At 41.7% G+C, this 26,853-nt stretch overlaps 1 protein-coding gene across 1 annotated transcript in view; it reads right to left on the bottom strand.

Moving 5' to 3' along the window:
- The window catches only part of DEUP1 (deuterosome assembly protein 1), a 90,434-nt gene extending 66,835 nt beyond the window's left edge, over positions 1–23,599 (bottom strand). Inside the window, exons 1-4 of the mRNA XM_075547803.1 lie at positions 23,586–23,599; positions 23,106–23,277; positions 18,401–18,496; positions 1,455–1,589 (exon numbers count right to left, since the gene is read on the bottom strand). Of these exons, the coding sequence (XP_075403918.1) occupies positions 1,455–1,589; positions 18,401–18,496; positions 23,106–23,277; positions 23,586–23,599 (417 nt within the window). The remainder of the gene's footprint in view (positions 1–1,454; positions 1,590–18,400; positions 18,497–23,105; positions 23,278–23,585) is intronic.
- Between the last annotated feature and the right edge of the window lie 3,254 nt (positions 23,600–26,853).

Genomic DNA, 26,853 nt, shown 5'->3' with positions numbered 1-26,853 from the left:
ACTTGGAGCAAGAGAGTAAAGACGAGTTAATGAAGAACAGATATATCAGAAAAATGTTAGAAAATACTAAGAAGTTTGTCAAAAGTAGAGCTCATGAATGAAATTGTCTTTTGAATTGCCTTTTGTGATATTCAAGGAGCTCTGGTGGTGTAGGGGGTAATGATTTGGTCTGCTGACTGCAAAGTTAGCAGTTCAAATCTACTAGTTGCTCTGAAAGAGAAAGAGGAGTCAGTCCATCTACTGAAATGATTTGCAGACTCATGGGAGTCAGAATTGACTCAGTGGCAGTTGGCTTGGGTTTTCGTTTGTTTGTTTGGTTGCTGTGTTGTAAATCCTAACTGGCAAGATGTTAATGAGCCTGGAATTTTAGCAGTGAGGTTAATGAGGAAGGATATAATCTACAGGATTGGGATGTATCTTGAGTCAGTCTCTTTTGACACATAAAAGAGATTAAACAAGTGAGCAGAGATGAGAGGGGCCAGACTACCAACCAGCAAGAAAGAAGAGCCTTTGGACTCAGGGTCTTTGTGCTGAGTATCTCCTAGACCCAAGGAAGATAGATGTCAAGGCACATGGAGATCTCCAAGCCCATGGATGTTAAATGGAGACAAGTACTCTCCCTCTAGAGAAAACAAAGAGAAAGCCTTCCCCTAAAGCTGGCACTCTAACAATTTTGAACTTCCAGCTTACTAAAGTGTGAGGGAATAAATGTCCTGTTTGTCAAAGCAGCGTTCCTATTAGAGCAACACTAGATAACTAAGCCAAGAGGCAATTAAAACTACTAATTGAGCAGTACTGAGGAAGTGGCTAAGGTTAGACAATAGAAATTTATTGTAGATTCTATCTGCTCTTGCATGACCTGTGACAGAGGCACTCAAGAACACAGGGAAGAAAAGTAGCTGGTTTATTTCCCCCAAGCTTGGAAATTGTAGAAAGTTCAGGAGCTAAGGAGAAGGACAGCTATGGAACAGAAGACCTTTCTCGGAGACAGGCTTTATTGTTTAGCAGTTCTGGGTGACATGGGGTGTCTACATTGGAGGGTCACTACCTCTTTAAAGAAAAAAACCCTGCAACTTCAAACTTTGTTCTGAAAGTGTTAGGAGGCTTCATTGAAGTGTAAGTACCTAACAGTTTAAGAGCCATTAAAAAATTTATTAAATATTCACTTTAACTGACCCCAAGGGTATCCTTCAATTTCACTCAACATTTGCAATTTCTTTGAACTGCTTTTTTGGCTCTCACAAAATGCTGTTATATATAAGATGAATAAATCAAAGTGAGGTTTTAATTCGCTAAGTGCCTGAAGGGAAGGCAAAGTAAGAGAATATATTCAATAGAAAGTTGACTTGTAATGGGGTTTGTCACCACGGCTATACAGACCAATGTGTACACTATAGACAATTAATCCCAAACAACAAGAACAAAAATCAATCAACTATGAAAATATACCTCACCTCTAGTTTCTCATTCAAATTGCTTGGTTCAAATGGAATTTCTTCTTTCAGGTTTAGTAATTCTTTCCATCGAACTTTGTTTTGTTTCATCTGGTGTAATCTCAGTTTTTCAAAGCTATTTGTCAGTTTGGAAAACTGTAAATAACAGATAATGTTAACATTTTACTCTTACCCTTTACTTCTAATTTGATTTTATGATAGCTCTTTTTGTGTGTGTGGACCTCTTTGAAAATGTAGTCATGATTAGAAAATGCAGTAACGCTTAAATGTTCCAATTAGTGAAGACAGAATCAGTTATTAAAACTAAATTATTGAAGCTGAGCACGCTTCAGCTTTTATGTAAATTGGGGGCTTTATTAATTACACAGTCAAACAATGATTCACTTGATAACTGTTTTCTTTCAGCCATAGGTAGCAAAGCTCACAATATGAAAACCAACCAAAAATTTTTTTTCTTACTTTTATTTAGTGCCATCTTGTGTTGGCAATTTTAATTTCAGTAACTTGATCAATAAAATAATCAACTTATACTTTAATCAATATGAAATTTAAAAGATACAAATGATATAAAAACATGAAAATAAAAGTGTAAATAAACTTTTCTAAAATGCATTTAATCCTCCTCTTACCAAGAACTCTCTTCATCACATGTTCTCTATTTCTGTGCCCCCCACTCCCCACCATTTCTCATTTACCTTCAGATAATACAGTGGTTCTCAACCTTCCTAATGCTGCGACACTTTAAACAGTTTCTCGTTTTGGTGACCCCCAAATCATAAAATTATTTTCATTGCTACTTCATAACTGTAATTTCACTACTGGTATGAATTGGACGACTGCTGTGAAAGGGTTGGTCCACCCCCAAAGGGGTCGTGACCCACAGGTTGAGAACCGATGAGATAATAGATTAAATGCAACCTAATGTATCCACATCTGTTTGAAAAATTTTGACATAATTATTTTTAAAATTTTAAGCTTTTTAATTTGAAGTAGTTATAGGTCCAGAGGAAGACGCAAAATTGCTAAATAGAGGTCGAGTCCCCTTTAACTCATTTCCCACCATATACACAGTGTACGTTTCTATGGTACCATAGCACAACAAGAGAATTAACATAAATACAATATGCGTTTTGGTTCTATGCCATTTTGTCACATGTTTAGATCTGTGCATGTGCCTTGGTGGCTCAATGGTTACTGTTCAGCTGTTAACGGAAAGGTCGGTGGTGTCACCCACCCACCAGCAACTCCACAGGAGAGAAGACCTGTCAATCTGCTCCCACAAAAACCGCAGCTTAAGAACCAACCCCCTATGGGACAGAGCTATTCTGTGTGCTGGGGTCGCTACGACTCAGAATGCTACGACAATAGAGACTGGCGTGATGACAAGCGCATCGGGATACAGAGCTAGCTCTTTCATCCCTAGAGCGCTCCTCATGCTAGCCCTGCAGTCACGCCCAACCACCTGATTGCTTCCCTCCTGGCCCCTGGCAGCCGATCTCTTTCCCATCCCTATGATTCTGTCATCTTGCCCTGGATGCATATATCATACTTTGTTTCTCCATTCATTAGCTGACGGACATTTGGATTATTTCTATTTTTTGTTGTTATGGATAATCTTGTTAGGAACATTTGCCTAACAGTTTCTGGGTGGATAGAGGGAGAGACTGAAAGTGCATGCATTGCCATGGCTCACACAGTGTGAATATGAAATGGTACAGCCACTTGGGAAAATAGGTTCCTCAAAAGTTAAACAGAGTTATGATATGACCCAGCAACTCCACTCACAGGAATCATCTTGACGCTGCTTCTACTTTCTTTTGATTTTAATATTCGCATCTTTTTACTTTCAACATACCTAGACTTCCCTGGAGTTTTTGGAAGAGAGTGTGTAGTTGGCTCATGTTTGATCCACTCTATCCACCTTTGTCTTATAGTGGGTGTATATATATTCTAATATATTTCATCTATGTACATTTGATTATTGGCATGTTAGGACTTAGCGTCTGCCATTTTATTCTTTGTTTCTGGTTGTCCTCTCTGCCTTTTGTTTTTCTGTTTTCACTGTTCTAGTTTCCTGTGGATTACATGGACAGTTTTTAGAAAGGCGCGTTGACTTATCTATAGTGTTTTGAGAGTTTGTCTTTGCATAGATTTCCTAGTGGCTGCTTGGCTGGGCTTTTCCTCCATTCTTGAAGGGCACTTTCCCCGGGATAGCATCCTGGGTCACCAGTTCTGCCTCGCTTTCTCCTTCCTTTCCTTTTCACCAGAGAAGGAAGACATAAGAGAGAAGCAGAGACCTGAAGTAGAAGCAGGTAGAAATTCCATCACAATAGTGCAGTAGGACCAAAGTGTATTCCATGGATTACCTATTACAGAAGTATTCGTAGGATTCAGCATGAAAATGAAAGCGGGCTCTATAGTCAGCTGTGTTTGTAAAATGATACATTAAAACAGCTCAATGAGTTTCCTAAACGCAGGATTTGTCAAGGCCTGTCACAGTGAATCTCTCGTAGTGAAGAAGAGGCAAGAGCATTTCTTAGACATTTAGTGTTGCACATAACAATTATTTGTGAAATGGCTGTAAAAATATTTTTGGTACGCACTGAAAATCATGTAGTAACGAGGTATGACAAGAGAGTTGCAAAGTACCCAATGACAAAGATCCATACATTAAATGACTACTCAAGATCTGTAAACATAGCCCAAAGTTTTGTAACATCAGGAGTGAAAAAATAAACAAAAGCAAAACAACAACCTCAGTGATTTGGTAAACAGCTACTGAACTTAGATGGTTCCTAATGTGTACCAAGATTTCCGTTTTTTTTTTTTAAGATTAGTCAAGATGTGATCTCTTTATTCATATACTGAAAAATCACAGTGATTAAATATTTGTCATTTTAGTGAAGAGCTATCTTTGTAGAAAAAACAAGGATGCCTAACTTCAGTGTTAAATGCTTGCAATTTTTGGCTAACAAAAACCATATAAAGGTTTCAGAAGCCAATGTGCCATCTATTGGTGGTCACTTGAATTGGAGGCAAAATGTCTCAGTACTTGGTAAGCTTGTGTTGTTATACCTTACCTATGATATCATATATTTCAGATTACTAAGTGGACAAGAATCTCCTCCCTAAAATATATATATTTAAGGAAGGGCATTAACTATATTGATTCCTTTAACTAAATTGCCATGAATTCTTACATTCAAAAAAAGTTGGTTGCAAAGTAAAATTTCATAACTGGATTACATTTCTTAGAGTTGCTGTAACAGTGAGGAGGACTTAAAAATTTTTAAAAACAAAAATTTATTCTTTCACAGTTCTGGAAGTCAGTAGTCTGAAATTAAAGTATTAACAGGTTTGGTTTCTTCCCTGGGTTGGGTTCAGACAGAAAATCTAAAACATGCCTCCCTCCTTGGTTTAAGTGGTTGTCAGAGTCCTTGGGGACTCCTGACTGCAGAAACGTCACTCCAATGTTTGTCCCCATTTTCATAGGTTCCTCTCCTGTGTGCATCTTCAGGTGGCATTCTGCTAAGGGTACCGGTCACTGGATTTAGGGCTCACATTGATTCAATCTCATCATAACTAATTACATCTTTAAAGACCTTATTTCCAAAGAAGTTTGCATTGTGAGATTTTTAATGGACATGCATTTTGGAAGGATAGAATTAGTGAGCTGAAATAGCCTGGTACTGATCTCTTTGAATAGGATAATCATACAGTCTATTTACATGGAATGACAAATTGAAGCGACATGGCTTCACATACAGAGTTCAAAGAGAACATTTCAAAACCTGTCCTCAAGTACAACACTGTCAGTGATGGGATACTAGTCACACAGACACAAAGAAGGCCAGTTAGTAGACTGTTATTTAAATGCAGGGGCAAAAACAAAGAAACTGAAGATTGTCATCAACATCTGCAGGCTTGATTAATCAAACATGAGACCCCAAAGCAATGATAATTACTAGTGATTTGAATGTAAGAGTTGAGGACAAAAGTCGAAAAATATGGCCCCAGTGATACAAACAATGCTAAAGACACCATGATAGAATTTTACAAGACTAACAACGTATTATTCCATCATTTGTCTGTCAGTTTGTCATACTGTGGTGGTTTGTGTTTTGCTTTGATGCTGAAGGCTATGTCACTGGCATTTCAAATGCCAGCAGGGTTGCCCAAAGTGAACAAGTTTCAGCAGAGCTTGCAGACTAAGGACAGACGATGAAGAAGAAATAGGCTGTCTGCTTCAGGGGCATTAGCCACTGAAAATCTATGGGGAACATTGAAACATCGTCAATCACTGAAGACACAATGAATAGAAGCAGAGCATTGTGAGAGATGGTGCCAGAAGATGAGCCTCTCAGGTGGAAAGCACTCAAAAAATGACTGAGGAAGAGCTGCCTTCTCAAAGTAGAGTTGACCATATTGTTGCTGATAGAGTAAAAGCATTTGGGACCTTCATCTACTGATGGTGCATGAATGAAAATGAGAAGAGCTGCAAACAATAATAATTGAACTTGGAATGTACAATGTATGAATCTAAGAAAATTGGAAGCTGTCAAAAATAGACCACAAAAAGATAGAAATGCTATGCCTTAGTGAGCTCAAATGGACTGGTATTGGCCAGTTGAGGTCAGAATATCATATGATTTACTACTATGGGAATGACACAATCAAGAAGAATAGTGTCACACTCATCATAAAAGGACATTTCAAGATCTCAAAGTACAATGCTGTCTGTGATAGGATAAAGTCTGTCCTCATACAAGAAAATCCAAACAAAACAAATATTATTCAAACTTATGCACCAACCACCAAAGCTAGTGATGCAGAAACTAAAGAATTCTACTAAGGTCTGCAGTCTGAAATTGATCAAACATGCAATCAACATGCATTGGTAATTATTGGCAATTGGAATGAAAAAGTTGGAGACAAAGAGGAAGAAACAGTAGTTGGAGAATGGGGACTTGGTGACAGAAATGGAGCTGGAGATGGCATTATACAACTTTGCAAGACCACCAAATTTTTAAAATCACAAATAACTTTTTCCAACAACATCTCAACATGGAATGCGTAAAAATCAAGTTGAACACATCTGGGGCAAAGACGATGGAGAAGTTCAGTATCATCAGTTAAAACGAGGCCAAGGAAGGACTGTGGAGCAGACCACCAATTGCTCATATGTAAGTTCAGGTTAAAACTTAAGAAAACTAACACAAGTCCATGTGAGCTGAAATATGACCTGGAGTCTATTCCACCTGAATTTTGAGAACAACTCAAGAACAGATTTGATGCATTAAACACTCATGACAGAACACCTGGTGATCTGTAAGATGACATCAAAAACATCATTTAGGAAGAAAGCAAAAGGTCATTAAAAAGACAGCAAGGAAAAAAGTGTCAGACTGGGTCTGGGGAAACTCTGAAACTTGCTCTTTATGGTAGAGTGGTTAAAGCAAATGGAAGAAACGATGAAGTCAGCGAGCTGAATAGAAAATTTCAAGGAGCAACTTGAGAAGACAAAGAAAAATATTATAAGGAAATTTTCAAATCCCTAGACTTAGAAAATGCAAAAGACACTCAGCATATCTTAAACTGAAAGAACCCAAGAAAACATTTAAGCCTCAAGTTGTAATACTGAAAGGTTCTATTGGGAAAACAAAATATTGAATGATGCTTCCCATTTTATAGGAAGGAACTACTGAAAACTGTACGCAGAGCTTTAAAATATTGTCAGACCCTGAAGATCTAATGAATGGAACAGAACATTGTCACACATGGTGCCGGAGGATAGGCCTCTCGGGTCTGACGGTGCTAGAATTGTGACTGAGAAGTTGATTTCTTGGAGTGGGGTCAACCGTGGTGGGTCAGGTAAAGCCCAATGGAGTGGAGCTTTTGGGATCTTCATTTGCTAATGGAGTACAAGTTAAGGTAAAGAGACAGCTGCAAAATACCTCCTCATGCCTGGAAATTGAAATTAGAACAGTATGACTCTAGATAGAAGTAATCAAGAAAAAAGCAAGAGGTCATTTAAAGATGGCAAAAAGGAAAAGACCTAAATTGATGTCAGAAGAGGTTCTGAAACTTGTTCTTGAATGTAACGCAGTTAATGTTAACAGAAGAAATGATGAACGAAGGCACTGAAGGAAAACAAGTCTCCAGGAGTGGGAAGATATTGAAATGTTTAAATAGATGCAATGCTGGAATCACTTGCTGTATATACTCGTGCAGAAGCCAAGTTTTTCAGCACATTTTTAATGCAGTTTTTAGGTACCTCGGCTGATATGCATGTTGACTTATACTCAAGTGTATACATTACTCATCTTTGCCAAGAAATGTGAAAGATAGTAACTTGACCAATCAAAGGAAAGAGATCCATAGTTTGGCTTATTCCAAGGAAAGGTGATCCAATGGAATATGGAGATTATTGAATAGTATCATTAATATAATATGGATGTAACATTTTGCTGAAGATCATTCACAAATAGTCACAGCAGTACATCAATAGGAACCTGCCAGAACCTTGGCCCAGATTCAGAAGAGGATGTAGAATGAGGAATGTCATTGCTGATGTCAGATGAATCTTAGCTGAAAGCAGAGAGTACTATGTAAATGTTCACCTGTATTTTATTGACTATGCATCTATATTTTACTTGTGTGGATCATAAAAAATTATGGTTAACATTGTGAACAATGAGAGTCTATGACACTTAATTGTGCTCATGCAGAACCTGTATATAGACTAAGATGCAGATGAACAAAATAAGGAGAAACTGCATGGTATAAAATCAGGAAAGGTGGGAGGGGAAAGATGGTGACCAGGTAGGTAGCTCACACAAGGAGCTCCATGGAGATCGGTGAGAGGGGAGATTTGGGGTCGGTCAATCCCCGAGACAGCCAAGAGCACTTCGCTGAACCAGAAGCTGGCTTCAACACCATCGTGAGGCTCATGAGGTCTCAGGACCACCAGCTGCCTCTTTTGTGATGTTCCAGGCACATGCCCCTCAGCCCCAAAGGTCAGCCAGGCATCTAAAGAGGCTTGTGCCTTGCCTCAGTACTCCTCACAGACCCTCCAGCCAGCTCTTCTCACCTGCCCAGAGGTTACCATCCCTCTGTGACTCTCCGGGCCTGCCAGGTGTCTGGCACAAGTCTGGCAGAAGCTTGTACAGCTACTGTTTAGAGACCCAAGCCTGTGGGGCTCTCCCATTGCATTTTACCTTCTCCCTGCAATGCCCCCTGCCCTCTGTGCTACGAGCAGTGGATCTGCATGTGAACAGAAGTAGTAGGGCCCTCCTTCCCATCCACCTTCCTATCGGAAGTGCCCTAGCCAAGAACAGACCACCCAATGCCCACCCCATCCACGAATGCCATGCTCCTACACCCAGGCCAACACTTTCTGTCAGACCGCAGCATAAGCAGCTACAAACAGCCCCTAAGTAGACCCAAGGGTGGCTGATCACAAAGCATAGGCCAAGGTGAGAGGGAAACCCCAGCAGGACAGAGATGAAACACACCCCTTAAGGCACTTGGCTATCGGCAGCCTACAGACACACCAACATCAACCTCCCTAAGAGAGAGTCCTGGGCTCTGTTACTCTGGGAGACAAAAAAGCAGCAAGCTGCTGCCACATCTTCAACAAGAAAACAGAATCAAAATCCAATGTCAGAGGATGACCTGGAATTATCAGCTGTCACAGAAAACCAGACATTGATCTCCCACAGAAAGAAATCTTCAGAATGCTGCCTGGAGTCATACAGGATATGAGGGGAGCTTTACAGAAAAAGGATGAAATGATAGAGGAGATAAGGGCCATGCACCAAAGGGAAATACAAGAGCTAAGGGGTGAGATAACAAAAATGAATAGTAAATTCACAGACTTTATCCACTGAATGGAAGCAGAAAATCACACCAGTGACCTAGAGGACTGCCAAGCAGAAATTAATAAATATGAAAAAAAGTTGAACAAGTCCATCAGAGAAGCTGAAGAAAACCTCAGAGCTATGTCTGAAGCTATGAGGAGGAACAACATCAGAATATTTTGATTACAGGAGGAAAACACAAAGAAATCAGTGTCAAAAATAGTGGTGGAATTCTTGGATGAAAACTTCCCTAGGTTAATGAATAAAACCCAGGCAACCATCCAGGAGACCAAAAGAACACCAGCTATACTGAATTCCAAGAAAGAGTCAGCAAAACATATAGCTGTTAAACTATCCAACTTTGAGGAAAAGGAGAAAATCATGAAAGCAGCTAAGGAAAAAAAGAAGTCACATATAAATGCAAGCAGATAAGAATATGCACAGATCTATCAGCAGACACTATAAAGAAGAAAGGAGAGGGTAGCAACATATTCTAAAATTTGAAGGAAAATAACACAAACCCAAGAATACTCTATCCAGCCAAATTATCTATCAGGGTTGATGGAGAAGTGAGAGTCTTCCCAGACAAGGAAGAACTCAAAGAATATGTTAAAAGAAACCCTGCACTACAAAAGATTCTTGCCGTCCCCGTATGGGCAGAAGAACAACACCCACCAAGCACAAATAAGAGACTGCCACACAGAAAAATACCACTCATAGGCCATCAAAGGGAAAACAGTCCCAAAGATAACATTAGCTAAATGATGGAAAGAAGGCAAGAATGAACCACACACAAACACATGCACAACCCATAGAAAAAAATGGAGGTAGGAAAACACCCAACACAAGAGGGACAGAATGATATCACAGAGTCCACAGATAGATGTAATAACCCTGAATATCAGTGGAATGAACTCAGGCCTTAAGAGACAAAGGCTAACAGACTGGGTTAGGAAACACAACCCCTCGATCTGTTGCCTACAGGAGACACATCTCAAGACTACAGACAAAAATAGACTGGGAATCAAAGGCTGGAGAAAAACATACCAAGAAAATAGGAATTCAGAAAAAGCTCAGGTTGCAGTCCTAATCTCAGATACAATTGATCTCAAAATGAAAACCATAAAAAGAGATAAGGAGGGACACTATATAATGCTCAAGGGAACAATAGACCAAGAACAACTAAGCATCTTAAACACATACTCGCTGAACAAGCGACCAACAGAATACGTCAACCAAACGCTCCAAAAGATGGAAAAAGAAATCACAGTCTCAACAATTGTACACTGACTTCAATACACCATTCTCTGAGAAAGATCACAGGGAAAGAAAGTCAACAAGGAAGCTACAGGACTAAACAGCACAATTAGATGATATGACCTTATGGATATTTACAGAGTTCGCCACACAAATACAAAATTATTCACATTCTTTTTATGCTCACATGGCACATATTTGAAGATAAAACACATGCTGGGGCATAACTTGAACCTGCATAAATTTAAACACATTGATATCATACAGCCCTCTCTCTGACCACTGTGCCATAAGACTGGATATCACCAAAAGGAAGATGAAGAAAACAAGGGCAAACAATTGTAGGATGAATAACTCTGTATTGCAAAAGGAGTGTATACGAGCACAGAAAAGAGATGAAATTAGGAAATTTCTAGAAACCAATAAGAATGAGAACATGACATACCAAAACTTATGGGACACAGCAAAGACAGTTATCAGAGGAAGTTTTATAACAATACATGCATATATGGAAAAGGAAGAGAGGCTTATGAATCCTATGCTGGCAAAAAATTTACAGCAACTAGAGCAGAGTCAACAGGACAACCCTACTAGTAGCAAAACAAAATAAATAATAAAAATCTGGGCTGAGATTCAGAAGAGGGAAAATAAGAAAATTATGGAAAAAAATTAATGCTGCTAAAAGGTGGTTCTTCAAAAGGATAAACAGAATCGACAGACCATGGCAAACCTAACCAAAGAAAGGAAGGAACAAATCTCAATAGCAAGGATGAGGGATGAAAAGAGAGGACATTACAACGGATCCTAATGAAATCAAAAGGATAATTGCACAGTACTATGAAGGACTGTACTCCAATGAATCCAACAACTTGGAAGACATGGACAAATTATTGGAAAAACAATCCCTCCCTAGACTATCCCTGATGGATGTAAAGAATCTCAACAGACTCATATCAATAGAAGAAATAGACAAGCTTATCAAGGGATTACCAACAAAAAACAAATCCCTGGACAAGATGGTTTCATAGGATAATTCTACCAAGGATTGAGGGAAGAGCTGACACTAATCCTACACAAACTCTTCCAGAACATTGAAAAAGATGGCAAACTCCCAAACTCTTTCTAGGAAGCTATTATAACTGATGCCTAAAGAACTGAGATCTACAGACCAATATCCCTCATAAACATCGATGCAAAATCCTTAACAAAATACTGTCCAACTGCATACAAAAGTATATGAAACAAATAATTCACCATGACCAAGTGGGATTCATAGCAGGGGTGCAGGGATGGTTCAACATATGAAAGACCATTAGTATTATTTGCCACATTGAAGTGAAAACTTATTAAGAACAGCATGATAATATTGATAGATGTGGAAAAAGCATTTGACAACGTCCAACACCAATTCCTGTTTTACATACTCAAGAAGATAGGAATGGAAATTCCTCAATACAATACAAGCTATATATGAAAAAACAACAGCCAAGGTGGTAGTCAATGGAGAAAAGAGGAAAACAATCCCTCTGCAAAAGGGGACCAGATAAGGATGCCCCTGGCCCCACTCCTATTTAACATTACACTGGAGGTCCTAGCTAACAGTATAAACCCCCCCCCCCCAAAAAAAAAAAAGACATCAAAGGTATTCATTTGGGGAAGGAAGAAGTGAAACTCTCGTTGTTTGCAGATAACATGATTTTATATATGCAAAATCCAAAAAAACTCCACAAGAGGAGTGCTAGAAATAATAAATATGGCAGAGCAGCAAGATACAAGATCAACAGACAGTCTATTGGAGTGCTTTATACATTGGACAAGACCAAGAACAGCGGATCAAAAAGGTAGTACCCTTCACAATAGCCAAGCACAAATAAAAATATCTAGGGCTATGCCTTACTACAAAACCAAAAGATCTGTACGAGGAAAACTACAGAACACTTAAAAGAAACCAAGAGTGACCTCAACAAATGGAAGGATAGCCCATACTCATGGATTAGAAGACTCAATATCATAAAGATGTCAGTTCTACCCAAGACACTATATAAGATCAATGCTATCCTGATATGAATACCATCATCTTTCTTCAAAGAATTAGAAAAACGGATTACTAACTTCATACAAAGAGGGAAGAAACCCAGAATTATCAGAGAACTCCTCATGAGGGAAAGAGTTGGAGGGGTTGGTTTACCTGACTTTAGTACATATTATACAGCCACAGTGGTCAAAAAAGTGTAGTACTGGTATAATTACAGATACTCAGACCAATGGAAAAGAATTGAAAGCCCAGAAATAAAATCATCAACATACAGACAACTGATCTTTGGTAAGGGCCCAAAAAATATCAAATGGGAAGCCAATGCCCTCTTCAATAAGTGGTGCTGGAAAAATGGATATCTACCTGCAGAAAAATGAAGTAAGACCCTTACCTCACTCCATGCACAAGGATAAACTCAAGGCGGATCACAGACCTGAAGGTAAAACCCCAAACTATTAGGACCATCAACGAGGGAATTGAGACAAACCTGAGAAATTTGAATTAGGCACTACATAGGCTATCTGAAATAGGGACGGACATAAACACAGAGGAGGCACAAATTGACAAGTGTGATGTACTGAAGATAAAACGTTGTGTATATCAAAAGAATTTGCTAAGAGAGTAATTAAGAAAGACTACAGATAAGGAAAACCTCTTTAGCAACGACACATCAGACAAAGCCCTTATTACTAGAATCTCTAACACTCTGCTAACTTACAACAAGAAAAAAACCAATGGCCCACTGAGGTGGGCAAAGGACCTGAGTAGAAGTTTCTCAAGGGCAGAAATCCAAATGGCCAATAAACATATGAGAAAATGTTCCAGATCCCTAGCCATAATAAAAATGCAAATTAAAACAACTACCTAATACCCTCAAAGCTAGTCCAATTAAAAAAAAATAGAAGGTAACAAGTGTTGGAGGGACTGTGGTGAGATAGGAACTCTTTTCCATTGCTGGTGGACCTGTAGGTATGTACACCCATTATGGAATTTGATTTGACAATAACTAAAACAGATGGAAATTGAGCTACCATATAACCCAGAAATCCCTTACTGGTTATATACCCAGAAAAAAGAAACAAACCATGGCCAGACATCTGTTCTCCAGTGTTCATTGTGGCGATGTTCACAATTGCAAGGAATTGGAAACAACACAAATTTTCATCAATGGATTAAAAAGCTGTGGTACATACATACAATGGAGTACTACACATCCCTAAAAAGCAGTGATGAATGCATGAAACACAACTCCCCATGGGAAGAACTGGAGGAAATTATGCTAAGCGAAGTAAGCCAAGTTTTTTTCCCCTCTCTCCTTATTATTTGGCTGTCATGTGTATCCCTGGGTTGGTGTGTTAGTCTGGGTACTCTAGAGAAACAAATTCACAGAAACTCATGTATAAGAGTTTTCTATAAAGCTCATGTTTTATATAAAAGACAAGTACAACATGAGTCCACTGAGGGTAGCCAAAAAAGAAAAATGCGAAAAGGGACATAGGGGAAAAAACTAGTAAATACATACAGGTACTATGGCAAGTGCCAAACCCAACTGAGATAGGTAAAATTTATTGTGCCAACCTGGCCAATCAACACATGTGAGGTTAATTGAAGGGCGGGGAGATAAATGGCTCAGTGAGCCTCACCTTTCTGGTTCTCGGGTCTCTTGCTTTGTGATGGTGGGACCAGGGTGCAGCTGCCTTAGACAGTTTCCTGCTTCAGCTGGCAAGGGTCACTTCCTGCAAGACAGCCCCGAGGAGAAGCTGCATGGACCTACCCTGATGCAGCCCTTGATGCTAGAGCAGCTGTGTGGAGACCCCTGCCAGCGCTGAGATGCTTACACGTTCACTGATTCGGCTTTCCTCCTGCAGTGGGCATCATAGTGTGTGCTTTGTGAGATGGAGGAGGGCTTTGTGGATTGGTGTCTGCCATATGGGTTAATGGATTAATGTTGGACTTGTGGGCTTGTGCTGCACTGGGCTGGGATGTTTTCTTGATGCACACTTAACCTTTCTATAAAACTCTCTCTTATACATGAGTTTCTGTGGATTTGTTTCTCTAAAGTACCAGACTAACGCCAACCCAGGGACACATATGGTGGCCAAATAATATGAAGGGAGAGAAAGAGAGAGAGAGAGAGAGAATGCAAAAGGTGGACTTTGGGGTCAGGGTGTGGCACCTCAGTGAACTCAACTGGAAAACACTCATAAAGGTAAACAGACAGACCTGGAACGGATTGAGGGCTTTTAAGTTTTTGCTGTTAGTTTTTCTTTTTCTCTTTATTTTTTGTTTTCTTGTATTAGTTGTTGATTTCTTTTTTGTCTTCTTTTTGATTATGTTTTGCTCTGCTTTGTTTTTGTGTGTATTATTGTCTATGCATGTCTATCGGGATAACATAGGCTGGATGAACAGTCCAGAGGAGAGAACAATGGGACCAGTGATTCCAGGGGGACACAGGAGAGGGAGAGATGGGGGGTGGGGGGAATGGGGATAACAACAAACCCAGGGACAAGGGAAGAATAAGTGATCTAAAATTGATGGTGAGGAGGGCATAGGATGCTTGGGGGAGCTCAATCAAGGGCAATGTAGCTGAGAGAAATTGCCAAAACCCGAATGAAGGTCGAACATGGTAGTGGGATGGGAGGAAAGTAAAAGCAAATAGAGGAAATAACTGAGATGCACAGGACAGTTGGAGAGGCAAGTATATATGTAAACATATTTACATACGATGACAGGGGAATATAACTATGTACATAAATTTATTTTAAAGTGTTACGGTAGCAGATGGACATTGGGCCTCCACTCAAGTACTCCCTCAATGCAAGAACAATTTGCTCTACTAACATGGCAATCTGTGATGTTCGCCTTCCCTGCACAATCGCTGAAGGCAAAATGGGCGCATAAGGAAACATGGTAAAGAAAACTGATGGTGTCTGTCTATCAAAAGATATAGTGTCTGGAGTCTTAAAGGCTTGAAGATAAACAAGCAGCCATCTAGCTCAGAAGTGACAAAGCCCACATGGAAGAAGCACACCAGCCTGTGTGATCACGAGGTGTTAAAGGGATCGGGTATCAGGCATCAAAGAATAAAAAAATCATATCATTGTGAATGAGTGGGAGTGCGGAGTGGAGACCCATAGCCCATCTGTAGGCAACTGGACATCTCCTTACAGAAGGGTCTTGGGGGAGGAGATGAGCCAGTCAGGATGCAGTACAACACCGATGAAACATACTTTTGTATGTAGTTCTTGAATGCTTCCTCCCTCCCACCCCCCACTATCATGATCCCAGTTCTACCTTACAAATCTGGCTAGACCAGAGGATGTACTCTGGTACACATCAGAGCTATAAACACAGGGAATCCAGGACAGATAAACCACTCAAGACCAATAATGAGAGTAGCAATACCAGAAATGTAAGGGTAAGGTGGAGGAGAAAGGGGGAACGATCACAATGATCTACATATAACCCCTTCCCTGGGGGACAGACAACAGGAAAGTGGGTGAAGGGAAACATCGGACAATGTAAGACATGAAAAAATAATTTATAAATTATCAAGAGTTCTTGAGGGAGGGAAGGTGGGGAAGAGAGGGGAAAATGAGGAGCTGATACCAAGGGCTCAAGTAGAAATAAAATGTTTTGAGAATGATAATGGCAACAAATGTACAAATGTGCTTGACACAATGGATGTATGTATGGATTGTGATAACAGTTGTATGAGCCCCCAAGAAAATGACTTAAAAAATTATCCTTTTTTCCCCATATTTTACCCCGACTGCTTTCCCATTTCATCCACACTTCTGCTGTCCATCCCCTTGGAATGGGGCTACACATCGATCATTGTGATAGGTTCCCCCTGCTTACCCTCCTAGTATCACTGCTCCCCTTATTGGACCTAAGGAGTTTATCTGTTCTGGATTCCCTGTGTTTCAATCTCTTATCTGTACCATTGGTAAGATAGAATTGGGGTCATGGTTTGGAGGCGGGGGGAACAGGAGGGGAGTATTAAAGAACCAGAGGAAGTTTGTGTGTTTCATCAATGCTATACTGCACCCTAACTGGCTCTTCTCTTCCTTGTGGCCGTTCTGACAGCGGGGTGTCCAATTACTACTGATGGGCTTTGGTTTGTTCTCCTCTCTTCCCTCCCCCTCATTCCCACTGATATGTTTTTTGTTTGTTTTATTTGGGGTCCTTGATGTCTGATATCTGATCCCATCAACACCTCATGATCTCAGAAGCTGGGCACCATCAGCTTTCAAGAAGAATAATTTATAGATTGTTAGGGGGTACATAGAAGAGAGATGGAGGGTGGGAGAGGGAGGGGGGAAAGGAGTTGCTGATGCCAGGGGCTGAAGTAGAAAATGTTTTGAAAAAGATGATGACAACATATATAAAGATGCATTTGACAAAATGGATATATGTATGGATTGTGTTAAGAGCTGTAAGAGCCCCCAATAAAATAAAATAATATTTTTAAAAAACCAGTAAAGGTGTATATTAGGTTGTATTCTTCCACCGTGCTTATTCTGTCTGTATGCTGAGCAAATAATCCAAGAAGCTAGTTGGTCTACACTAAAGTGGAGAGGACTTGAAACAACTACTGATGAAGATAAAGGACATCTCAACATAAAGAAAACAAGCATCCTCACAACTGAACCAATGACATCAGGACAAGCAAAGAAAAGATTGAAGACTGTCATTTTACTTGGCTCCACCGTCAACACTCATGCAAGCAGCAGTCGAGAAATCAAATGCTCTATTAGGAAAACCTGCTACAAACGCCATTTTTTCCTAGAAAGCAAACTGCACAATGAGTACACTTTACTTATGGCGTCAGAGAAGAATACTGGCTACGCCGCAGAAGAGCAAACAGATCTGTCTTGCACGAGGTACAACCAGAACGTTCCTTAGAAGCGAGGATGGGAGACTTGGTTCTCCTGTACTTTGGACATGTTATCACGAGGTACTAATCCCTGGTGAAGGACATTATGCTTGGTAAAGCAGGCAGACAGTGAAAAGAGGAAGCCCTTCAATTAGATGGATTGGTACAATAGATGTACAATAGATAGCAACAATTGTGCGTGGCACTGGAGGGGGGGGTGGGAGGGGGCGGCACGGAGTAAGCAGGCAGAATTTCACAGTGTCGCTGTGAATCGAGACTCTCAGTGACCCAAATAATGACATTCCATGCAATCCAGTAGTAGACCATATCTCCCATGGATCCCTTTGCGACATTGCACAAGGGTGTGGCACGCTTAGCTGATTATTGCTCTAAGTACACTGGCGAGGGAGAGGCTTTGGCTCGCCAGCCCAGTGGGAGGCACGGGGTTAAGTCGGGAAGAAGCGAATATTCCTCTAACCACATATGCAGAATCACAGTCTCAGTATGGACTAGAGCTACAAACATCAAGGCAATGAACACCACCTTTATTCTCTCATCCTTAGTAGGGAGTGATGACCCCGGAGGATAATTTTGTTTTGTTTTTATATTTTGTTCACATAAAGCAATGATCATTTAATTATCTATGGGTCTCTTGAGAACAGAGAAAGTCATTAATCTAGCATTGTGCTAACAATTAAGGGGACAGAGAAAGGATATAGAGTTGATAATCCAGTCAAAGAGAACGCCATTCTACATGAAACTATGAAGGGAAGACCAAGAGATGTAATCTGTAACTCAGATGACCAAAATGTTTGCTTGCCTTAAAAACTATCATTTCAATCAAATTAACATGATTTTTATAGGTCAGTAGCACACATCGGTATTTCTAATATTAAATTGTAAGAACTTTCCTTACTTGAGCTTTTAGTGTTTGAAGTTGTCCTTCGTAATTCTGTGTCATTGCTAAGTTACATTTTTCCAGACTGTCCAGCTTCTGTCGGAGTAACCCCACCTGCATTAAGAATAAAGCTTTATTTTGCTGACTCTAAATTTTGCCTGATAAAATTAAAAAATGCTGCAAATGAGGAGTGCAATCCAAATTAAACTGCTGCACCAACAAGAATAAATATTGGTTCTGTAGCTTAAGAATGAAGAAAACATGCTATTAAACTTAAGGGATTTAAGTTTATTAAAACAGAATTGCATAAAAACCAAACATTGTCTACACTAGCTATTCCACTGTCATTTAACAAAAGACCCCGCTGCCGCAGCATTTAAAACTAATGGTTACATTTTGCTTTGCGTTGTCTCTTGAGACAGCTTATGTGCTGTCACCATTGGACCACTGACATGTTTTAGTTATTTTCCACGGTGTCCCATTGAGCTTTATTGGGAAGGATTCCAGGTTAAACAGCTGGCTGGTAACAAAAAGGTTGGAAGTTTGAACCCTCTCAACTATCTGTGGGATAAACACCCTGTGGGTCTGCTCTTCTAAAACGGAGCTCAGAAACAATTAGAACTGACATTGGAATAGACCTGAATTTTTAAAATGTCAGGGAAGTGGTATAACACCTGGTTTGATGTGGCAGTTACACAATCTACTGTCAACTTTAGGGAAGGGGTAGAGTCTACCCTATCAATCAGATCCTAGCCAATGAGGTCTCTGTATGGTCAGGGCCTACTCCTGAGCAGTCTGGGAGTTCCTGTCTTCCTCCTGGGAAGTAGGACACAAATTCTCTCTGCAAGACATCCCTTTTGACAAGCCACATGGAGCTACGCTGATGGAGCCAGAGCCCTGGAGCTGGAGGGGCCATGTGGAAAGCCATGCCAGTGCTGAGATGCTTCTATCGCCACTGGATCCACAAGACTTTCTACCCACTGGCCTGTGATCTTCCTGCCTTCAGCATTATTGCATGTGTTGGGTGAGTCTGAAGAGGAATTTATAGACTGGTATCAGACATATGGCTTAATATCAGATTTATGAACTTGATGTGGAGTGGGTTGGGATGTTTTCTTAATATATAATTACTCTTTATGCAGAGCTCTTTCTTATACACATGATTGTCTGTGAAATTTGTTTCTCTAGCCAACCCAGACTAACACATGGGAAACAACCTCATGGGTCAAAGCCCTGGAATGGGAGAGAGGGAAGAGGTTCAGTGAACCCTCATAAGAGTCTAATCATGTGGGAGACTGGGTCATTGTCAGGACTGTGGGGTGCAACATACAGCCAAAGCAACGTGGTTGGCCACCATCGTGGAGTCAGGCAACGCCGCTCAGATTACGTACACCAGGAGATCTGGTCGCTGTACGACTTGCATGCTGCCCTTGTTTTCTAAGAGGGGCATTACCTTGCTAGCAGGGTTGTTGTGCTTCTAGGGACCATTAAGTCGGCTCCTTCTCCTGTGTGCAATAGCATGAAACACTGCCCAGTCCTGCAGCATCCTCACAATGATTGCTGAGTTTGAGCTCCCGGTGCCCCCACGGTGCCGCTCCATCTTGTTGAGGATCTCTTCTTTCATGGAGCCTCTCCTTCACCAAAGATGATGTCCTTCTCCAGGGACGTCCAAAAAGGACGTGAGACCAAGCACTCTGGCTATGCTTCCTCCGTGACGGATTTGTTTGTTCTTCCGGCAGTCCACAGCACTTTCAATACTCTTTGCCAGCACCATAATTTAAAGGCTACGTGAGTCATTCTAACCATTGTTGATGCCATAATTTAAGGGCATCCGCTCTCCTCGAGTCTTCTTCTTCACGGTTCACCTTTCACATGCACATGGGGCAACTGAAGAGAAAACGGCTTAGACCAGGTGCACCTTGTCTTTGCAGTGACATCGTTGCTCTTCACCGCTTGACAGAGCTCGCTGCGGGCGCAGCTGCTCAACACAGCGCAGCGTTTGACTTCGCGACTGCTGCATCCACGAGCGCAGACTGTGGGTCCAAGTTAAATGAAACCCATGGCAACTGCTGTCCTTTCGCCATTGATCATGGTGTTATCTATAGGCCCAACTGCGAGGATCTGTGATTTCCCCCGTTCCATTTATTGTCCCAGATCACCCGTGTTTTGTTTTGTTTTAAATCACTTTATTGGGGGCTCATACAACTCTTATCACAATCCAAACATACATCAAAAATGTGCATAAAGCACATTTGTACATTTGTTGCCTTCATCATTCTCAAAACATTTGCTCTCCACTTAAGCCCCTGGCATCAGCTCCTCATTTCCTCCCATCGCTCCCAGCTCCCCACTCCCTCATGAACCCTTGATAATTTATAGATTATTATTTTGTCATATCTTGCCCTGTCCGTCATCTCCCTTCACCCACTTTTCTGTTGTCTGTCCCCTAGGGAGGAGGTTATATATAGATCCCTGCAATCAGTTCCCCTTTTCCATCCCACCCTCCACCCTCCTGGCATTGCCACTCTCACCACTGGTCCTGAAGGGATCATCCACCCTGGATTCCCTGTGTTTCTAGTGCCTATCTGTACCAGTGTACATCTTCTGGTCTAGCCAGACTTGCAAGGTAGAATGGAGATCATGATAGTGGAGGAGGGGGAGAGGAAGCATTTAGGAACTAGAGGAAAGTTGTATTTTTCATCATTGCTACACTGCACCCTGACTGGCTCATCTCTTCCCTGAAGCCCTTCCATAAGGGGATGTCCAGTGACCTACAAATGGGTTTTGGGTCTCTATTCTTCACTCCCCCTTAACTCACAATGATATGATTTTTTTGTTCTGATGATCCCTTCAACACCTCGTGATCGCACAGACAGGCTGGTGTGCTTCTTCCATGCAGGCTTGGTTGCTTCTGAGCTACATGGCCGCTTGTTTATCTTCAAGCCTTTAAGACCCCAGACGCTATATTTTTTGATAGCCGGGTATTATCAGCTTTCTTCGCCACATTGCTTATGCACCCATTTGTCTTCCGCAATTGTATCGGGAAGGTAAACACACAATGATATGATTTTTTGTTTAGTTTTTCAATCATTTTATTGGAGGCACCTACAGGTCTTATCACAATCCATCCATCCATTGTGTCAAGCACATTTATACATATGTTGCCATCATCATTTTCAAAACATGTTCTTTCTACTTGAGCCCTTGGTATCAGCGCCTCATTATTTTTGATCGCCTGTGTCTTTACAACTCAGGCCTGTTTCCATTTTGCTGGCCACGAAGGGACTGGGAGGAAGTGGTTGGAAGGCCAGCTTTACAGATGCCAACTTAATGAAACCTACTTTGACACAGGGGGTCGCTACTAGTTAAAACCTACTCAGTAGCACCTAACATCAGCAGCCTCCAATGGGAGAATCCCTGTTAGAGTTTCTTGGTGGCACTGTGGGTTAGGTGCTGGGTTGCTGGCTTCCACTTTGGCCATTCAAACCCATCGGCCACTTTGAGAAGGAAGCTACAGCTGTCGGGTGCCCTGAAGATTCTCAGCCTCGGGAAGCCTACATAGGCTCCTGTGAGTGGGAATGGACTCCATGGCAGTGAGTTTGGGGAACATATTAAAAATGCCTGAGTCATTTTAAAGGATTTATTTGACTTGTAGAATGTGTTTAAGAAGTAGGCAAGGCAGCTGCTTACCCCTCTGTGGCTCGTTACAGGGATAGCTGTGCAAGAATAAAACCTCAAGCTCACTGCCACCAAGTCCATTTCAACTCATAGTAGCAACCCTATAGGGCAGGGTAGAGCTACCCTGGGCTTTTCAGAGGCTGTAACTCTATGGGAATAGACAACCTCTTCTTTCTCCCAAGGAGCGACTGATGGTTTCGAACTGCTGACCTTAATGTTAGCAGTCCAATGTATAACTACTTTGCCAGAAGTTGTTAAACATGGCATATATTTGCATATATACATTGCATATATCGCATACATTTGCATATATCTGGCATATGCAGACATATGATGATGTGTCTCCACCATGAGGAGAAAATAGATGCCCAAAACAAGCAGTAATAGTAGGCAAGTAAGAGGCTGATGAACAACTCCATGGTGCTGTTTTAACTCATGATTAGCAAACATTTCTCTTATGACTAGCCCCAAAGAAAAATTCAGAGACATACAAAGCCACATTACACCAAGCACATGGGTTTCTTGAATCTTCACAGACCTGTGACGCTCAGATTGCTAGTAAGCAGGCCAAAGACGGCTCAGAGAGTCCTTTTGAATGTTCCAGGTTTACATCCCCATCTTTACCAAATTATTTTCTCCTTGACATTTCTCTTCCTTCAGGAGAGATTTTCCTAGCAATTTAGGAGCGGCAAATGCTCAACTCCACCGTGTTCCAAAGGCAGGGCTCGGGTGGCAATTACTGTGTTTTTCCAGCAGCAGAGAGACTTACTTATGTCCCTCCAAACATCATCTGTTTCACATAGTCACGAAATGTGTTTACTTTCCTAGATGCAACTGACACTGGATGTCTGTTGGCATCAGCAGATTTCTCTGGATTTAGGCTCTGCCTGTCAATTAGATCATGAACACATGATCTGCTAACAGACGTTTCAAAAAATAAATGCTGCCCGATACAAAGTATATACGACGGGACACACGTTTTGGTGGAAACACTGTTTATGAAAGTCAGAAGAATGAATGGTTTGTCAACACACGTATTCGGTACCTCTTGACCTTTCTGATCCAAACACGTCTGTGCATTTGCCAGCTCTTGATCCCGAAGATCCAGTCGCGTCTCCAAGGCCCGCATCTTCCTTTCCCAGTCCAGTTTCTTGTTGCTGACCATGATGTCGATCTGTTCCATTAACTCCTGAAGCTCAGCCTCGCACGGAGAAGCTCTGGCAAGGGTGGAAAAGTAAAATATATTTTTAAAAGCACAAAAATGTGAGGGCAAGACAAATCATTCCATTGAGCTGAATAGTTTGATCGTCATATCCTTGAATAGCTCAATTCATTAAATAGGAAGGGGTCTCAACATGAGAGGCTAAGTGTTTAGAAATCAAAGCTAAACATTAATTTCAGTACTCTCAGAGTATATGTATTTGAGTTTTCAAAATTATATATATATACCTTTTCACCAATGGCCAATTCTAGGGAAAATGATCACTAGGGAAAATGGCGGGACTGCAAGGACTGATGTGCTTACATGTAAATATGCATGTTCCTGCCTGTCACATGTAACTCGAGGGGTGTGAGTGCAGGCAATGGGGGTTGCTGTCCTGACCTGGCAGAGACAGAAGCCTGGTTGGTAAGACCAGCTCAAGCGTGCGCATGCTGCTCCTCTGACATGCTCTGCGGTCCATTTGGGAGGAAGCTGACCAGGGCAGGCAGGCAAGGACACACAGGATGGGTGTTTAAACAATGGAGCTAATATTAACCAGATCCGCAGTGACACTTTAGTCTAAGACACTGGTTCTCAATCTGCGGGCCGCAAACCCTTTGGGGGTCGAACAACCCTTTCACAGGGGTTGCCCAGTTCACAACAGCAGCAAAATGACAGTGATGAAGTAGCAATGAAAATAATTGTATAGTTGGGGGGGGGGGGTCACCACAACAGGAGGAACTGCATGAAAGGGTGAAGGAAGGTGAGAACCACTGCTCTAAGAGGATGATGGGAGTCCCTGGGTAATAAAAGGTTTCACACACCTTGCTGCTACTTGAACAGGTTTGAGACACCCTGGGGGCACCTTGGAGACAAGGCTGGTGCTTTACTTGCGGCAGCTCAACCTCTGGAGGCTCAGGAAGCCGACTTCTACGCTGACACACACGAGGGCTCCAGGAGTCGAAACTGACCTGATGACGACTGGTTTGTATTTCCCGTTAGTTGTTTTTGTTTTTTTAATTATGGAAGATCTACAGTACTTAAAACAAGAACCTGGGTAACAGCTGGAACTGTTACTACCTCAGGTTCTTCTTCAAAGGAGCCAACCTTTTCCTAGGACCTGGTCTAAGGCCGGTCGCAGTGAATACGGAAAATGTCCAAATGAGAAAATCAAGTTATTGAAGCCTCCAGTCGATGGTAGTGACAGAGCTGCTGGTAGGCTTTCGTGCTTGGGCGAAGGCAGGATGGGGAGACAGGTGTAAAATGACATCATTTTCTCCCTTTGGTTCTACCATAGCAGAGTTCTAGTGCGAATTAAGAGTCATTTAGCATTTTGATAAAAACAGAGGCTATACAAGTCCAGGGTCATATCGTTAATTAGTGGGAGAGCCAGACTAGAGCGAGAACTGTATCCTAAACGGTTGCTTCCCAGCTTATGTCATACGCCACACAACAAGACATCCAAGCATGTGCTTGGAGCACAGAGCAGATGAGCTCCATTGCAGTAGGTTCGGAGCAGTGTTAGAACCCAAAGGACACTGCATTCCCAGAATCTCTTCCTAAGGAACCTAGAGTCACCCTGAATAGTGGGTGTCCCTTTGAGTAGTGGAGTCAACAGGAGAATGGCCAGTTTTGATGAAAGAGGTAGTAAGTACAAAGTGCCACCCTGAAGCCTTCTAGCATCGCTGGGATAAAGCCAAACGGCTCTCAATGTTCATTTGACACTGAAGCTCAGTTGAGGAAAGGAAGTGCTCACTCCTCTATAAATAACCACATTGACTTTTAATTAGAGCTGTGGTGTGGGGGGAAACACAACACAGAACTGTGATCTGCGGTTTTCACACCCTTTCCTCTTTTTACATCAACATATAGCACCCTTTACTGTACATGCCTTTTGCTTATTTATTTAATTTTCTTGTTAGTGTAAGCGCTGAAGGAACAAGGATTCTATCAGTGTTGCACACTATCGTCTCCCCAGAGTTTAGCACATGGTTACAGCACAATCAATCTTGGAATAGGGAATATGTTTTATTGTTATTATTATTATCTCTTCAGCATGCAGGAACACACCACATTAATGGAATTAAAATGTAGACCCAAACTCAGATGTAGACCAAAAACAGACTGTGGGCAGCTCAATCAATATTATTCAGTAAGTGAATGGCTTATTATTGCCTGTGTGTCTATGCAATGCAAAAGTTAGAATCTTAGACCTTTCATGTGGGAGGAATCTTAGAAACCTAGTCCAGACACCTATCCAGTGTTTGCAATCTTCCCACAGATGCTTTTTAAAGAGAATCACCGGTTATACTCCACTGGTCAGATGCAGCGGGTCTACGACATTTGTAACAGACTGGCACAGAGTCAGTTTGCTAAGCCTGGGAAGGTAGGGGTGGAGTGCAACCTATCAATCAGGTCACAGCCTGATAAGGTCTACCAAGAGCTAGGGCCTGTTTTGGAGAGAAGTTGTAAAGATCTTCTCCTTCTCGTGCCCCTGCTTAGCCTTCTGCCTTGCCTAGGTAGCATGCCCAGCACCGGTTGGGAGCCTCTGCAGCCTGCCCACCCTGGGAGCTGTGGTGGCCTGCCATGTGCCTCCTGATCTTGGACCCATGCGACTCTATACTCACCCCTTGTGATCTGCCGGCTTCCTGCTTCTGCTCCCTGGCAGCTGTGTGAGTCGGACAGCTCCCAGCTAGTACCTGACCTACAGACTCCAGCTGGACTGCAGCGGCCGTTTTCTTGACGGAAAAAAAAATTCCGTCTTGAAATACAGTTCTTTCTTATACATGTGTGTCTTGAGCCTCAGAGTCTCCATCCATTGAAAAAAAAATCAAGTGATTCTGACGCCTGCCAAGGTTTGTCATCTGTTTTGTAGTATCATGGTCAAGAGGATGTCCAGCCTAGGTCTGAATTTTTCCAGTAGCAGGTAACCACTCCCTGAGATTGTTTCTAGATAGCAATAATTTTACCAAGTTCTGTCTTATATCGCATCGAGAGTCTTTTCCTGGTTCGAGAAACTGGTCCTAATTTGACCATTTGGCCCATGCAGAACAAATGCCTTTCCACATGGCAGAGCCTCAGGTACTTGGATACAATGACCAGTGTACCTGCTGGCCCTTCCCCAGATCTTCTTTGTTTCAGTGTTCAAAATGAGAAACTGAAGATATAGACAGAACACGTATGACTGGAACTTTGACTCAACCCCTGTGCACTCAGCCTGGGAGTCCAAAGGGAACATGTGCAGAGCAGTCAGAACTTGGTCTACCACTGCCACATCCCTGTCTTGTTATCCCACATTCCATCTCAGGACCAACTAGAAAAAAGCAGAACCTGTTCGCCAGACAAACCACGTAAAATGCCCTGCTTCTAGTTAGCCTGCGCCTAGTATCCCCATGTCAGCATCCTCCACTCAAAGCATGCCTGGAGCCTTCCCTTTCACTGAATCTAAAGCTTTCCCAATCCCCTGCCTACCTTTCAGTCCCCGTCGAACATAAACAGTGGCGTCTGATTTCCTTGCTATAGAACATTCTGAATGAATAGCCTTCATCTGTCCTCATTGGGGTGGTCTAAACTTGTTGCCACAGATAACTTT

The sequence above is a fragment of the Tenrec ecaudatus genome, chromosome 4 (genome assembly GCF_050624435.1).
Source record: "Tenrec ecaudatus isolate mTenEca1 chromosome 4, mTenEca1.hap1, whole genome shotgun sequence".
Taxonomy (NCBI): Eukaryota; Metazoa; Chordata; class Mammalia; order Afrosoricida; family Tenrecidae; genus Tenrec; species Tenrec ecaudatus.
The sequence above is the reverse complement of the archived record's forward strand: the minus strand, read 5'-3'. Positions and strand labels throughout refer to the sequence as shown.